Below are 16,905 nucleotides of genomic sequence, written 5' to 3' on the forward strand. Positions count from 1 at the left end.
CCAATGCAGGGGACACGGGTTCAAGCCCTGGTCCCAGAAGATCGCACATGCTGCGGAGCAACTAAGCCCGTGTGCCACAACTACTGAGCCTGTGCTCTAGACACCGTGAGCCACAACTACTGAGCCCACGTGACTAGAGCCCATGCTCCACAACAAGAGAAGCCATCGCAATGAGAAGCCCGTGCACTGCAACGAGTAGCCCCCGCTCGCTGCAACTAGCGAAAGCCCACGCACAGCAACGAGGACCCAACGCAGCCAAAAATAAATAAATAAAATTTTTAAAAAATTTGACTATCCCTAAATAACCATGTGTTACCACTCAGATCTTATTTTGTGCCTTTAATTTCATTTATAGATTGTATTGATTCATGAATCAAGTTTTTGTATTTTAATTATAAACATAATCATCTTAAATGAGGTCTATTTCCATTTTAGAGACATACATCGTTCACTCATTTTATTCTTCAGATTGTGTGCTCAGTTTAAAGTTACTATTTTAACTGAATCCCTGGTTATTGAGTAAGTTACATAGTAAAGATAATTAGGTTTTTACTTTCATTTATATAGTAGGGAGACGGATAGTTTTTTAAAAAGGTTGCATAAAAATAGAACCATATGATTCAGCAATTCCACTTCTGGGTATTTATCCAAAGGAAACAAGAACATTAATTCAAAAAGATATGTGTACCACCATGTTAATTGCAGCATTATTTACAATAGCCAAGATATTAAAGCAACCTAAGTGTCCATGGCTGGGTGAATGGATAAAGAAAATGTAATTTATCTTATATTATATTACATTATATCATATTATAGTAATATAATGGGAAAATATTCAGCTGTAAAAAAAAGGAAGGAAATCCTGCCATTTGTGACAACATAGATGGACCTTGAGGGCATTGTGCTAAGTGAAATAAATAAAACAGAGAAAGACAAATACCATATGTGACTTATATGTGCAGTATTTAAACAACAAAAAAAAAACATTTCATTGAACTCACAGACACAGAGAACAGATAGGTGGTTTGCAAGAGGTTGGGGAGAGGGGGAGGTTTGAGGGTGGCCGAAATGGCCAAAGGTGGTCAAAAGGTACAAACTTCCAGTTATAAAGTAAATAAGTAATGGGGATGTAATATATAGCATGGTGAGTATAGTTAATAATGCTATATTGTATTTTGAAAGTTCTTTTTTTTTTAGTTTATTTATTTTATTTACTTTTTGGATGCGTTGGGTATTCTTTGCTGTGCGCAGGCTCTCTAGTTGCGGCGAGCAGGGGCCACCCCTCGTTGCGGTGTGCAGGCCTCTCATTGTGGTGGCCTCTGCCATTGCAGAGCTCAGGCTCCCGGCGCACGGGCTCCAGCAGTTGTGGCACAGGGGCCAAGAAGCTGTGGCTCGCGGGCTTCAGAGCACAGGCTCAGTAGCTGTGGCGCATGAGCCCAGTTGCTCTGCGGCATGTGGGATACCCCCGGGACCACGGGTCGAACCCGTGTCCCCTGCATTGGCAGACGGATTCCCAACTACTGCGCCACCAGGGAAGTCCTTGAAAGTTCTTATAAGAAAATATTTATCATTCTGCATGGTGATGGATGGTTAACTAGATTTATCGTAGTGTGTGTTTCACAGTATATTCAAATAGTGAATGATTATGTTGTTCACCTGAAAGTATTATGTCATATGTCAATTATATCTCAGTTGAAAGAATGTTTTTTTTTAAAAAGGTTATAGTTTCAGAAATCAGAAGTCGCCTTCCCCCCAGTGTTTCAGAGCTACTTGTCATCTAAATAGAATTCTCTGGTGTTTATGTAAGTCACATCTCAAAGTATGACGTACTTTATTTCAGAATGTTGAACCTTCTGACAAAAACCCAGTCTATTTTGAACTGAGTGCTGAAGGCCAGAATGCAGAAAGAGAGTTTTTTAACAAAGTTTCCAAGAATCTTTCAATTAAGAGGTAAAAGATATTTTATTGTCATGTGTACTTTTTAAATTAATTTTATTAGTTTTTTGGTGAGTAATTAAAGTAACTCCCTAAATATTTCTGAGGAAACTATTTGTAAATCTTATACCATAGGTATCCTTGCTTTAAATGCATTCCTTCATACTCAGAAGTTGGATGATAATTTTAATGAAGTGACAACTCTGATATGGTTCTCATTTGAGTTGATTTATTATATAGGGGAACAAAAGTATTTGTCGAGACATTATCTTGTTTAAGAAGAAGCATCCTGTTTTTGTTTAGTTTGCCTTCTCTTCTTCCCTTCCTTGTAGTATTAAACCTAGGCCTATCAGATAAACTACTATAAAAAATAACTCCTCTACCTAAAAAAGAAAACTTTTAAAGCAAATGCACTTGGAGAATACTAAATAATGGTTGTGAATTTTTGGGTCCATATATACCTTTTATGGTAAAGTAGATATTCCCTTTGTATTAGGGTTCTTCAGAGAAACAGAAGCAACAGGATATATATACATAGAGAGAGATTTGTTTTAAGGAATTGATTTGTGCAGTTGGGGAGGCTTGCCAGGGCCAAAATCTGCAGGGTAGGTTGGCAGCCTGGGAAAAGTTGCAGTTAGGGTCCAAAGGTGGTCAGCTGGCAGAATTCCCTCCTCTTGGGGAGGTCAGTCTTTGTTCTATTAAGGCATTCAGCTGATTGGATGAGACCCACCCACATTATGGAGGATTATATGCTTTACTCAGAGTCTACCGATTTAAATGTTAATCTCATCTTCAAAACACCTTCACAGAAACATCTAGAGTAATGTATAACCAAAAATCTGGCTACTGTGGCCTAGCCAAGTTGACACATAAAATTAACCCTTCATATCCCTATTCCAGCTTTCTCATTTATTTTACTATGTGCCTGATAATGTGCTAAGAGCTGGGGATATAGTGGCATTAAAAACAGATGCAGACCCAATCCCTTTCCTCATGGAATTTATAGTTCAGTAATGGAGTGTTGAATTCTCTGTATTATTTGAGAGGTCCATTAATTTAATATTTGCCAAGTATTTAATAACCTCATTTAAATGTTACTTTGGAATGCTGGTTTATTCTTTGATTCTGTAGCTCAGAAACTATTGTTATTTTTAACTTGCACTTACAACTGATTTGTCCTTTTCTCAACTTTTTGATTATAACCTTAATCTATCTTTGGGCCTCTTTAATACTGTTTGGTATCTTGCATGAGAAACAAGCAGGTATAAGGTTCATTATAGATTATTGCAATTATTGAGAAAATAGCTTCACCTTTTTTTTTTTTTTGACCGTGCCGCCTGGCACGCAAGATCTTAATTCCCTGAACAGCGATCAGACCCGTGCCCCCTGCATTGGGAGCACTGAGTCTTAACCACTGGACCACCAGGGAAGTCCCTAGCTTGACCTTTTTTTTTTTTTTTTTTTTTTTTTTTGCGGTATGCGGGCCTCTCACTGTTGTGGTCTCACCCGTTGCGGAGCACAGGCTCCGGACACGCAGGCTCAGTGGCCATGGCTCACGGGCCCAGCCACTCCGTGGCATGTGGGATCCTCCCAGACCAGGGCACGAACCCGTGTCCCCCCCATCAGCAGGCAGACTCTCAACCACTGTGCCAGCAGGGAAGCCCCTTGACCTTTTTTAAATAGTATTCATTCATCTGTCCTTAACACTTGATTCTGTAGGTGGAAGTTAACTATGATACAGTTTTAAAATAAATGCCAGCTATGCCAACTATTTATAGAGGCTACATAACATAATAGTTGTGAGTTCAGGTTATGGTATAAGACATACATGTGTTCAAGTCTTGGTTGTAAACATCACTCTCCCATCTGTAAAATGGGAATTATGACTATATCCATATTGGTTTCCTATTGCTATTCTAACAAAGTACCACAAACTTAAGTGACTTCAAACAATACAAAGTTATTATCTTCTAGTTCTGGGGGTCAGGAGTCCAAAATGGATCTTTGGGGCTAAAATCAAAGTGATGGTAGGGCTGCATTCCTTTTGGAAGCTTTAGTGGTGAATCCATATTCCCTTTTCCAGCTTCTAGAGGGCCACCTGCATTCCTTGTCTTACTCCATCTTCAAAGCTAGCAGCATAGCATCTTCAAATCTCTCTCTGACTTCTTCTATCCTCCTAATATCTCCTTCTCTGCCTGACCATCTTGCCTCCATCTTATAAGGACCATTGTGAATACATTGAGCCTCCACATCTCAAGATACTTAATCACATCTGCAAACTCCCTTTTTCCTTTTACACTAACATATTCACAGATTCTGGGGATTAGAAAGATGTCTGAGGTATATGCTATCTTTGGGCATTTTAAGTTATTCTTTTTTTTTTTAAGAAGATGTTGAGGGTAGGAGTTTATTAATTAATTAATTTATTTTTGCTGTGTTGGGTCTTCGTTTCTGTGCGAGGGCTTTCTCTAGTTGGGGCAAGTGGGGGCCACTCTTCATCGCGGTGCGCGGGCCTCTCACTATCGCGGCCTCTCGTTGCGGAGCACAGGCTCCAGACGCGCAGGCTCAGTAGTTGTGGCTCATGGGCCTAGTTGCTCCGCGGCATGTGGGATCCTCCCAGACCAGGGCTCGAACCCGTGTCCCCTGCATTAGCAGGCAGATTCTCAACCACTGCGCCACCAGGGAAGCCCTTAAGTTATTCCTGAAGCAGGTTAGATCAGCAGAAAACTATATTCTTATAGACTTGCAGGACCACCTTCATTGTCTTAAGGTTTAAGGTTTTATTCAAGCCTTTATTGAATGTTTATGGAAGAAAAAGCCAAATTAAGGGGACACTTGGAATTTAACATTATTGAAAAACTGTGTCTATTTTCTTTTTTTAAATTTATTTATTTACTTATTTATGTTTGGCTGCATTGAGTCTTCGTTGCTGCGCATGGGCTTTCCCTAGTTGCAGCGAGTGGGGGTTGCTCTTCATTGCGGTGGCTTCTGTTGTGGCTGAGCACAGGCTCTAGGCCCATGGGCTTCAGTAGTTGTGGCTCTTGGGCTCTAGAGCGCAGGCTTAGTAGTTGTGGTGCACAGGCTCAGTTGCTCCGCAGCATGTGGGCTCTTCTGGGACCAGGGCTCGAACCTGTGTCCCCTGCATTGGCAGGTGGATTCTTAACCATTGCAGCACCAGGGAAGTCTGGTCGTGTTTATTTTCAATTCTGACCAAAGCTTTAAGGATCAGTTATTTTTACTCTTTTTTGTATGTGTGTGGTACACGGGCCTCTCACTGTTGTGGCCTCTCCTGTTGTGGAGCACAGGCTCTGGACACACAGGTTCAGCGGCCATGGCTCACGGGCCCAGCCGCTCCGCGGCATGTGGGATCTTCCCGGACCAGGGCACGAACCCGTGTCCCCTGCATCGGCAGGTGGACTCTCAACCACTGTGCCACCAGGGAAGCCCCAAGGATCAGTTATTTTTAGATTTTAATTTTAATAAAATGTTTATCTCACCTAGATAACTGGTATTAAAATTATACAACATTAAGTTTTTTCTTTTTGTCTTGGGTGCTAAAAAAGCTCAGAAATGAATATTTTTTGTTTTTTGTTTTTTGTGTTTTTTTGGCTGTGCCACGCAGCATGTGGGATCTTAGTTCCCTGACCAGGGATTGAACCTGCACCCCTTAATAGTGGAAGCACAGACTCTTAACCACTGGATGGCCAGGGAAGTCCCTCAGAAATGGATTTTATTGCTCAGCGTTGGGAAATTTTATATGTATCTATGTGTATATTTGTATATGTTTATCATAAGTAAGTATGTAGCAAATATTAATTCCTTGCCACAAACTCAGGTGTACCAAAAATGTAACTTTTTTGGTTTTTATTCTTTTCTCTTTTTTTTTGTGCAGCATGTGGGATCTTAGTTCCCCAACCAGGGATCGAGTCCGATTCCCCTGCATTGGAAGTGCAGAGTCTTAACCACTCGACCACCAGAGAAGTCCCCTACTTTTTTTCTTTTTAAAAGTTATTGAGGGAATTCCCTGGCGGTCCAGTGGTTAGGACAGTGTGCTTTCACTGCTGGGGCCTGAGTTTGATCCCTGGATGGAGAAGTAAGATCCCATAAGCTGCACGGTGCCACAGCCAAAAAAAAAAGTAATTGAAATTAATTTCTATTTTGAGCCCCTATTCATTTTGCTCAGTTATAGAAGCCAAATTTCAGTTAATTCAAGGTCTGTTTATCCTGTTTCTTCTGAGGTTATATGTAATTTAGAGGGGACTAATGCTCTGCCACTACTGGTGATGTGGGGTGACATGATTATCATCCATCCACACCACTCAGCCATCTGCTGAGGTGTTTTTCTTTCTTTCTTCCTTCCTTCCTTCCTTCCTTTCTTTCTTCTTTCTTTTCTTTCTTTTCTTTCTCTCTCATTCTCTCTTTTTCTTTCTTTCTTTCTTTCGTTGCACCAAATCTTAGTTGCAGCAGGCAGACTCCTTAGTTCTGGCTTGTGGGCTCTTTAGTTGCCGCTTGCTGGCTCCTTAGTTGAGGCATATATGTGGGATCTAGTTCCCTGACCAGGGATCGAACCCAGGCCCCCTGCCCTGGGAGTGTGGAGTCTTACCACTGCACCACCAGGGAAGTCCCTGAGGTGTTTTCATTTGCATCTAGTTTTTGGCAGTTGGTTTGTGCAGGATCCTGCTGCGACCTCCTTACCGTATTCAGGTCACTGGGTCTCTGGGTCATGTCCATGCTGCACTGAGGCATATGGAATATCATTCTGTATTCTCCATGTCCTTCTTGGGTGTGGGAGGAGAGCTTTGTGAGATTGTTTCATTGCAGCACCTTGGCACAGAAAGAACTCTGTGTTTGCCTCTACAGACTATCAGGGTTTGGGACTAAGGTCTATTCTGCTGTCAAATCTTCCATATCTACCTGGGGGTTTCTGTTGTTCTCCTGCTAAGGAGACAGGACCCTTTCTTAGGAGTTCCATTAATGTCTAAGCTCTCTTAGCTTCCTTCTGGCTTTTCTTTTGTCTTCCTTACCTCATCTTATTGAGATTTTATTTAGTTTAGGATGGAAAAAAACTGGATGCATATATTCTTTCAAATTTTAGTCTTAAACTCTAATTTCAGCTTTTGAAACTCAGTACCAGCACTTAAAATTTTTCTGTGTTCTATTGGGACATGGCACCTGTGACACAATAACTTCAACTGACTAAATGGAAGGAGGTATTTCAATTAACGTCTCAGAGTTTTTTACCATCACAGATATAAGTACATAGGAAAATGTAATTCCTTACTTGATTTTTCTTTCTAACACAGTGTTTAATGCAGTATGTTTAATACAGTGAGTATACATCTCTCTTATCAGATAATAAATTTTTGATGGCAAGCTCTGTATCTTATTAATTTCTATACTCCCCTAAGTGGTTAATCAGAAAATGCTCAGTAACTATTGCTTTATTATGACATTAAGATTAACTGAGTTATGGATGCAACTAGAGATTATCATACTAAGTGAAGTAAGTCAGAAAGAGAAAGACAAATACCGTATGATGCCACTTATATGTGGAATCTAAAATATGACACAAATGAACCTATCTGTGAAACAGAAAGGGAATCAGGGACATAGAGAACAGACTTCTTGTTGCCAGGGGGAGGGGGGCGGGAGAAGGTTGGGTTAGGAGTTTGGGATTATCAGTGCAAACTGGTGTATATAGAATGGATAAACAACAAGATCCTACTGTGTATAGCACAGGGAAATACATGCAGTATCCTGTGATAAACTATAATGGAAAAGAATATGGAAAAGAATGTATCTGTGTGTGTGTGTGTGTGTGTGTGTGTGTGTATATGGATAACTGAGTCACTTTGATGTACAGCAGTAATTAACAACATTGTAATTCAACTATACTTCAATTAAAAAAAATTTAAAATAAAAGAATAACTGGGTTAAACTTGCTATGATCAGGAGAAGAGGGTAGATTATTAAGCATGAGTCTGACTGGCTCAGCTTTCCTGATCATCTGGCACTGGCCTGAAAAAATAAAATAATTTTTGGTTGTCAGATACTAAATTAAATGATTCAGATACTATTGTGGCTTATTAAAGGACTTAATTCAGCTTCAGAAAGAAAGAACAAATGAAAACTAAATTACTGAAGATTTATATTTTCTCCCCTCTGTTCTTTAGGTCTTCTCAAAAGTTACCTCCAGGGAAAATGCCAATAAGTGATCATGACTCTGGTGTTGAAGATGAAGATGTTTCTCCAAGACCAATTCCTAGTCCTCATCCAGTGAGTCAGAAGGTATCACTGATCTTAGAACTCACCTTTGTGATTAGAAACCTAAAAGTCTCTTCATGTTAAAGCACTCAATAATATTAACTAAAACTTCCTTAAGTTCATTCTAAGATATCTATAGCTATCTATATGTATGTGGCTTTGACTATATATAGATATATATATATATATATATTCTTCATAAGTACATATAATTATTATATGTAATAATATATATGAATATGTACACATATTGTAATAAGTATATATAATTATTATTCCCAGAGAAAACTGAGGAACAGATTGGTTAAGTTACCTGCCTAGGATTACATAACTATTAAGTAGTAAAGCTGGAATTCAGGAAGTTTGGGATTTGGTAAACCTAGTGATTTAGGAGGTTTAGTTTCAGAATCTGGTGCTTTTAACCCATATAGACTCAACATTCTGTACATTAACCAGAGCTCAACATCGTTTCTTATTACCATATTCTGAGAAAACATTCTATTTCCTTTTGGAGATTGCTAAGAACCTGCCATAATTTTTTTATTGCGGCCAACTAGTGGGTTATTTTAGAATTGTTGTGTCTTAATTACTTATTAGAAGAAAAAGGAATGAGAAAGGCTTTTTAAAATTAATATTAAATTATAACCAAATTCGCCACAGCTAGTATTTTGTTTATTCTTTTTGGCTCTCTTCCAACTCTTTTAGTTGGTATCAGTAAGAGGAATAGCAGTGAATAATTTCACTTAGTAGAATATTCTGAATACTTATTGGAAGACCCTTATTTAAGATGCAGAAATATTATTCTTTACTAGATGTGTTGAAGCATCAGGTCTGATAATTTTTTTTTCAGAGAGGGTAAAAAAAAGTCTGTTATAACATAGTTTCCCATAATGTGTTCTGTGATCTAAGCAACATTAATCAGTGTTCCAATGAAAGGAGTTTCATTGTTAAATAAGTTTGTGAAGGCAAGGACCTTATTTATTTTGTTCACAGTTGCATTTTCTAGTACTAGCACATAGATGCCCAGAAAATATTTGTTAACTGTCTAAATAAAGAATAAACACTTTTTAATAAATAACTGGATGTAATTTGGAAAATACTAATCAAAGGAAAATGAAGCATATATCATTATCCTAAAAGGTACTTTTTCCTCTTTAATTTCTTTCCCACTTACAGGTTTCTAAGATCCAGCCATCAGTTCCTGAACTTTCACTTGTATTGGATGGCAACTTCATAGAATCAAACCCTGTACCTAACCCATTGGAAATGGTGAATAATGAAAATCCTCCTTTGTTGATTAACCATTCTAAACACTTTGAGCCATTGCAACCGCAGCTTTATGATGAGAAACACAGCCCACAAGTTGAAGCTGGAGAGCCTTCCTTGAGAGGGCTACCAAATCAATTAAACCAGGACACTGCTCCTTTGAGACACTGCAAAGTAGGACAGCCATCTACCTGTACGAAAGGGAACCCCCATATCAGGAGCAGTGTTAAACCATCTTCTTTTAATGGACCATCTCCTGAGGCATCTGAAAAGCTTCAAACAGTTTCTGCTGGAAATGTACACAAAGAAGAGTATCCTGTAAGATCCTCCACATTTAATTCCAGGCAGTCTTCCTTTGCCCCACAGTCCCACCCACACAATTTTGTTTTTTCACCCCATAATTCAGGAAGACCGGTGGAATTTCAGATACCTACTCCCCCACCACCATCTTACTATTCCACAAATGTTTGCAGTTGTTTTCAGCATCATGACCGTATTCAATATAGTCCAATAAATTCTTGGCAAGGAATGAATACAGTAGGATCCACTCAAGACCTCCAGTCTGAAGCCCTTCAAAAACATTCATTATTTCATCCAAGTGGATGTCCAGCTCAGTATCATAATGCATTCTGTTCCTCAAGTAGTCCTGTAGCCTTGAGACCTCAGGGAAACATGGGGGGTTGTTCTTCCCACAGCAATGTAGAACCATCGCCTGTGGCAAGACTACCTCCACACGTGGACTCATGTAACCCATGGCCTTGTGCAGTATGCGTGCACACACCCAAGACTGGGTCAGATAATGGAATGATGGGACTATCTCCGGACGCGTATAGGTTCGTCACAGAGCAAGACAGACAGCTGCGACTACTTCAGGCACAGGTTTGCTAGCTTTCTTCTGTTAAATTCTTGGTATTAATAGGGTTTTGAAAAAATAACTGGCAACTCTTCAGTAATTATAGTTTATGGAGTAGAATTGTAGAATGTCAGAACTAGAAGAGACCTTGGAAACTGAATTCTAGTCCCTGTTGTTTTACAGGTAAGTAAAATGAGGATTAGAGAGAAGAAAAAATTTACCCAATGACACATTGCTAGTTAGGAGTAGAACTAGGCCTAGAAAGCAAGTCCTCTCTTCTCTGTCTTGTGCATATCCTAACCTACAACATAATTGTATTTTTCTTTCACTTTTTGCCTCTAATGAGAAGTCTGTATAATTTACTAAACTTTATATACAACTAAATATAAAGCCTGCACAGTAGGTTCTGATACTCTGTAGTTTGTCAACCCTATATTGTGTAAACTAACCTTTAGCCAGTGTACCTTTACAGAGTACATGTAGTGCCTCCTCTGTGTATCTATACTAGGCTTGTTCTACTCATTTTATTCTGAAATGCTTCCTTTCTTCAGGCCTTTATGACAAAGTTCTTAGTCTTTTAATTATATCCTTGCACAGTTTAGTCATTATTGTATTGTGTCTTTTTCTTTCTTTGCTAACACCCTTCTTCCACATACCTACCACAAACCCCCCACTCCTTCCTTTCCCCCTAGTACCAATGGAAACAACCTGAAGTAGATACTTTCATAGTTTTTTCCATGACCCTATAACTATACTAATATATGTAAAATGGACGTATATACATGTGTGATTTTTTTAAAAAAAAATCTTTTATAAAATCGGGGTCATAGTGTTGGCATTTTGCAAAAACAAGATAATGACATTTTTCAAATTCTGCTTTAAAATGCTTCAGATAAGACACCCAAGAAAAATTCAGCTTTGCTGTTTTTTTGAACCCAGGTATATCCTCTGAAATTGTAAAATGTAACAAAAGATTATAAACATTTGGCAGAATTTTTAATGTGGCTAAATATTTCACATTGAAAAGAAATTTTTCTTTCTGGTCTTTTTTTTTTTTTGCGGTACGCGGGCCTCTCACTGTTGTGGCCTCTCCCGTTGCGGAGCACAGGCTCCGGACGCGCAGGCTCAGCGGCCATGGCTCACGGGCCCAGCCGCTCCGTGGCATGTGGGATCTTCCCGGACCGGGGCACGAACCCATGTCCCCTGCATCGGCAGGCGGACTCTCAACCACTGCGCCACCAGGGAAGCCCTTGATCTTGTTTTTTAAAAAAAGATAATAGCGGCTAAAAAGGTCTTCTAAGCTATTTAGAAATCTTAGTACTTCGGATTTATATACTTAAAATTTAAATTATAGACTGCTGGCTCTGGTGTAGATTATGAATCATACTTGTAGAACCCAAAAGATGATGTAGAAAATGCTTCTATGATAAATTCACATAGTATTTTGCTAACGTATTTTTTAAAACTTTTTTAAGGTAACATCTTATTTAACTTTTTAAAAAAAAATTTTTTTTAAGATATTTTTGATGTGGACAAGTTTTAAAGTCTTTATTGAATTTGTTACAGTATTGCTTCTGTTTTATGTTTTGGTTTTTTGGCCATGAGGCATGTGGGATCTTAGCTCCCCAACCAGGGATTGAACCTGCACCTCCTGCATTGGAAGGCAAAGTCTTAACCACTGGACTGCCAGGGAAGTCCCTATTTAAATTTTTTAAGAGTATCATGACATTTTCTATGTACGTTTCTATAGATCTATCTTATTCTGCATAGGATTCCCTTGTTATGTACAAGAAATAGTCTAGTTGGTCTCTTACCAATTATTTCAGCAGTTTGAAGTTTCTGCTTTTGCAAACAGTGCAGCAGTGAACAACACCCTTATACTTGTATCTTCTGTATATATGCATGTACCACTGTGGCATAGATCTCTAGAAGTAAAATTTTGAAGTCAAAGGGAACACACATTTAAATGTTCAAAGGTACCCAAACTTGCTCCTCTTCTAATATTCAAAGTCTTCTTTCGGTGTAGTGGTTAAAGAGAGTGGGCTCCTTGGGTTCTAATCCAATTTTGGTGTGACATAAGTTATACAGTCTTGGGCAAGTTACTTTATGTGTCTGACTTAAGTTTTCTCATCCACAAAAGAGGAATATACATAAGTGTATGGAGTTCTAAGGGCTGAATGAGTTACTAGGTAGGGGCCAAGAATAGTGCCTGGCATATAGTGCTCAGTAAATGTTAACTATTATTATTATTTTCATTATCGTTATTATCTCAGTTAATGACACCACTTCTCATCCTGCTGCTCAGGCCAAAATCCTATGCATAAAAACCAAGGCTTTTACTTTTCTAGCTGTATCCTGAACTTAACTATTCTTTACCATCTTTCCTGCTACCACCCTAATTCAAACCATCATTTTCTCTTCTCCATACATGCTGCTCCCAGTACTGTTCCCTCATGTTTTCCTGCAGTTGGAAACATGAGAGCCATCTTTTTAAAGCCCAAGTCAGATCGTAGGGATCCTGCTTAAAACACAATGGTTTTCCATTGCAATTAAAATAAAATCAAAATTTCTTACTTTGACCCTCAAAACCCTTTGGGTTCATCTTCTGTCTCCCTCTCCTCGCTCATCTCTTGCCACTGTCTTCCATGTTGACTACACTTCAGCTGCAGTGGTATGCTTTTTGTTCTTCAAAAACACAAACATCTTTCCACTTTATGTGCTTAAGCTTCTAGTTCCCTTTGCCTGAAACATTCTTCTAATTCTACTAATGGCTAGCTCTTTCTCATCATTCAGTCAGGCCTTAATTACATGTTTTAGTTTTTTGTCTCTAGGGAGCTCTAGGCAGGGAGCTTCATCACTGTATTCTTTAAAAGATTCATCACTGTATTCTTTAGCACCTTGAATCATACTTCACTTAAAACAGTTGTTTAATACATATTTTGTAACTTGAATGAGTGAAAAAGGCCACTAGAAAGGCTATACCAATTTAATACTTCAGAAATTTTCCCATGTCTCCAATACTGGACATACCTACTCTTAAATTGTTATCAGTCTTTATTAATAGAAACTTTTGATTTGCATTGTATTATTATGAGTGATCAGTTTATTGGCCATTTGTATTTTCTTTCTATAAAGTCTCTGCTATTTACCCATTTTTCTATTAAGTCCTTTTCTAACCAATTTATAAGAGCTTATTGTATATTAAGGAAATTGGTTCTTTATCATCTGTATGTGGTATTTCTTACAGTTTGTCTTAAGTGTTTTGTGTTTTAATCATTTGTACAGAATATTCCAGCTTAGACGTAATTAGATTTATCAGTCATTTTCTTTTTGGGTTTTGTATTATGTTTAGAAGAGCCTCTTCCCTTTAAGATCATAAAAAATTTAGTCTTCATTACCACCACGCCCCCAGGATTATATTTGTTGCTTTATTTTGGTATATGAGATAAAAGATTTTTTTATTTTTAATCCTTAGATGACTGACTCCATATATTTACTGAATAATATATCTTTTTGTTAATGATTTAGAAATGCATTTTTTTATTGTATAATGAAAGTATCATGTGTTTGTATCTGTTTCTGTACTGTGTTCCCCATTGATCTGCCTGTCTATTCCAGCACTATTACCATTCAGTTTAATCTCTATAGCTTTATAATAAATCTCTTATCGAGTACTTCCTAGGCAGTCTCTCTAAACCTCACTTTTCTCAGCTGTAAATTGGGAGCAGTGATTGGTATTATATGTAGATTTGATGGTTAAATGAATTTATATGTATATGTATATATATCCACACACACACACCTGTCTGTCTAGATAAAGTGCTTACTGTAGGATGAGGCTATAGTAAACACTCAACAAATTACAATTATTTTGTTTATCTCTTATTCCTCACAACAACCTTAGTTTTAGGTAATGTTGAAGCTCATAGTAGCTAAGTAGCTTTTCCAAAAGGTAGCAGAGTAGGATTTAAACTTATATCCTCATGACACTAAAGCCCATGCTGCAAACCACTATAAGTACATATGCCACTTTGTATTATTAATGCAGGTCGTATTTCTGTTGATCTCAACAATTATTGATAATACTTATTTTCCTATATTAACAAAGTTAATCTACTAAAGTTAATGAGTTGAACACAACAGTATAACTTACAGGGAAATAGAAAATTACAGTGTTTAAAAACGGAGGCTTTTCCACTCCTAGGTGTATATCCAGGGGAAATGAAAAAATATTTTCACACAAAAACTTGTATACACATGTTCATAGCAACATTATTTATAATAGCCAAGGATGAAATAATCCAAAGTCCATCAACTGATGAATAGATGAACACAGTGTGACATTATCTATACAATGGAATATTTCAGTCATCAGAAGGAATGAAGTACTGATAGGTACTACAGCACAGATGAACTTTGAAAACGTTATGCTAAGGGAAAGAAGCAAGATGTAAGGCCACATATTGTTTGGTTTCATTTATATCAAATGCCCAGAATAGGCAAATCTACAGAGACAGAAAGTAGATTAGTTGCTGCCAAAGGCTAGGTTCTGGGGCCGTGGAGAGTGACAGCTAGTGGGTACAGAGATTTTTCGGGGGTTGATGAAAATATTGCAGAGTTAGATGGTGGTGATGGATGCAGACTTTGTGAATATCCTAAAAACCATGGAATTGTATACTTCAAAGGGATAAGTTTTATTGTATGTGAATCACATCTCAATTTTAAAAGGAGGAGGGGAAGAAGCTTTTGGTGTTTGAACTTCAGCTTTGCTACTTGTTTGTTATGTGATCTGGGCAAGTAACTTTATTTTTAGTGCCTCAAGTTTTTTTCTGTGTAAAGTGTGCTTAGTAGTAGTACATTCTTCATGGGGTCATTGTAAAAATCATACATAAGAGCTCTTATTGTAGTGTCTTGTAAACAGGAAGCACTCAGTGTTAGAGACTGTTATTAAAATATTTCCAGTTTCAGCATGACCAAATGCAGGCAATTCTGGTTAACTTTTATAAGATGAATCTTGTGTAAAAAATTGTTCAAATTTGGTATATGGAGTTAGAGTATGCCTCCTATCTTACTTTGGGTTTATAAATGAAATAGGAATAAAATGTTTGAAGTTGTTAACATTAAGGCTTTTCTATGTGAGTGTCAATTTATGAATGCTAATCTAAACACCTGTATGTTTTTACGTTTAAATTTATAGGTAGCCTACTTAAGTTCTTAATAACTAATGACAATGATTTTCGACATTGAGTAAGTTTTATGGTATAATCTAGTTGAAATGTGAGAAAATATAGTTAAAAGTCAGTTATTTATAACAGGGGCACTTTGTAATTCATTTTTAAACTCTTATGCCAATTTGGTTGATTACTTCACTGTCAGTGTAAAGTATGTTTTTAATTGATACAGATTCAGCGTTTGTTGGAGGCACAGTCTCTGCAGCCCTGTTCCCCTAAGACAACCACTGTTGAAGACACAGTGCAAGCTGCCAGACAAATGGAGTTGGTTTCCATGGAAGCACAGCCTCCCCCTGCTTTGCACATGAGAAAAAGTGTAAGCATTGCTGTGAGCACAGGTAATTTCATTTTTTTAATTTGTACATGGTACACATGATGTCAAAACCAAGGTGATGAGAATATAACTTAAGTCTTTGTGTAATTTTACTCTTTCTGGAAACTATACCTGAAAACAGATTGGAAACCATATCACATAATATATTGTTTGTTTTTGCTGCTTTCTCAAGATGAACCCCCAGTTCTAATGAGAGAAGTCATCTGTGGTTTGAGGGATCAGGGAAGGTTTCATCTATGCAGTGTTATTGATTCTGGGCTTTGAAGGGAATGTAGAATCTTAGTTGGTGGAATTGAGAGATGGCAGAACAGATAGAGAAAATAGGGCTCAGTGGGAAAACACAGGGTTCTGAGTTGTCTAGTACTCTACACATTACTATGTCATGGAGAGGCTTTACTGCATATTTCACAAAGCCATGTCTACTTCATTTGGTAAGCAAAATAGAAGGCCTTTTTTTTTTAAATTTATTTTTGGCTGTGTTGGGTCTTTGTTGCAGCACGCGGGCTTTCTCTAGCTTTGGCGAGTGGGGGCTACTCTTAGTTGCGGTGTACAGGCTTCTCATTGCGGTGGTTTCTCTTGTTGTGGAGCACGGGCTCTAGGCGCACGAGCTTCAGTAGTTGTGGCACGTGGGATCAGTAGTTGTGGCACACAGGCTTAGTTGCTCTGCAGCATGTGGGATCTTCCGGGACCGGGGCTTAAACCCGTGTCCCCTACATTGGCAGGTGGATTCTTAACCACTGTGCCACCAGGGAAGTCCCGACATTTGATTTTTAAATACTCGCCTGATATTATGTATGTGTGATACATCTCTAATATAGTATCATAAATATTGTATTTAAGAATCAAAATCAGAGAGCCTAGGGATTTGCATTTTATATATTTTCTCCTGTTTTTCAGAACAGCAGTTTTCAAAACACATATACACCCCAAATCATATTTAGAACCTTGATAGGTAAAACACATCATTTGAGAGCCACACCTCTTGAAGAGGTAGGGCCCAGAATGTCCTCTTTCCCTTTGTA

At 38.1% G+C, this 16,905-nt stretch overlaps 1 protein-coding gene across 5 annotated transcripts in view; it reads left to right on the forward strand.

The window, feature by feature from the left end:
- Nucleotides 1-16,905, forward strand: part of STIL (STIL centriolar assembly protein) — a 54,382-nt gene that overhangs the window by 21,455 nt on the left and 16,022 nt on the right. For all 5 annotated transcript variants that reach the window (XM_007463925.1, XM_007463926.1, XM_007463927.1 and 2 more), the window contains 4 exons: nucleotides 1,841-1,950; nucleotides 8,109-8,223; nucleotides 9,376-10,344; nucleotides 15,722-15,887. In XM_007463925.1, the coding sequence (XP_007463987.1) occupies nucleotides 1,841-1,950; nucleotides 8,109-8,223; nucleotides 9,376-10,344; nucleotides 15,722-15,887 (1,360 nt within the window). The remainder of the gene's footprint in view (nucleotides 1-1,840; nucleotides 1,951-8,108; nucleotides 8,224-9,375; nucleotides 10,345-15,721; nucleotides 15,888-16,905) is intronic.

The sequence above is a fragment of the Lipotes vexillifer genome, unplaced genomic scaffold (genome assembly GCF_000442215.2).
Source record: "Lipotes vexillifer unplaced genomic scaffold, Lipotes_vexillifer_v1.1 scaffold13, whole genome shotgun sequence".
Lineage (NCBI taxonomy): Eukaryota > Metazoa > Chordata > Mammalia > Artiodactyla > Lipotidae > Lipotes > Lipotes vexillifer.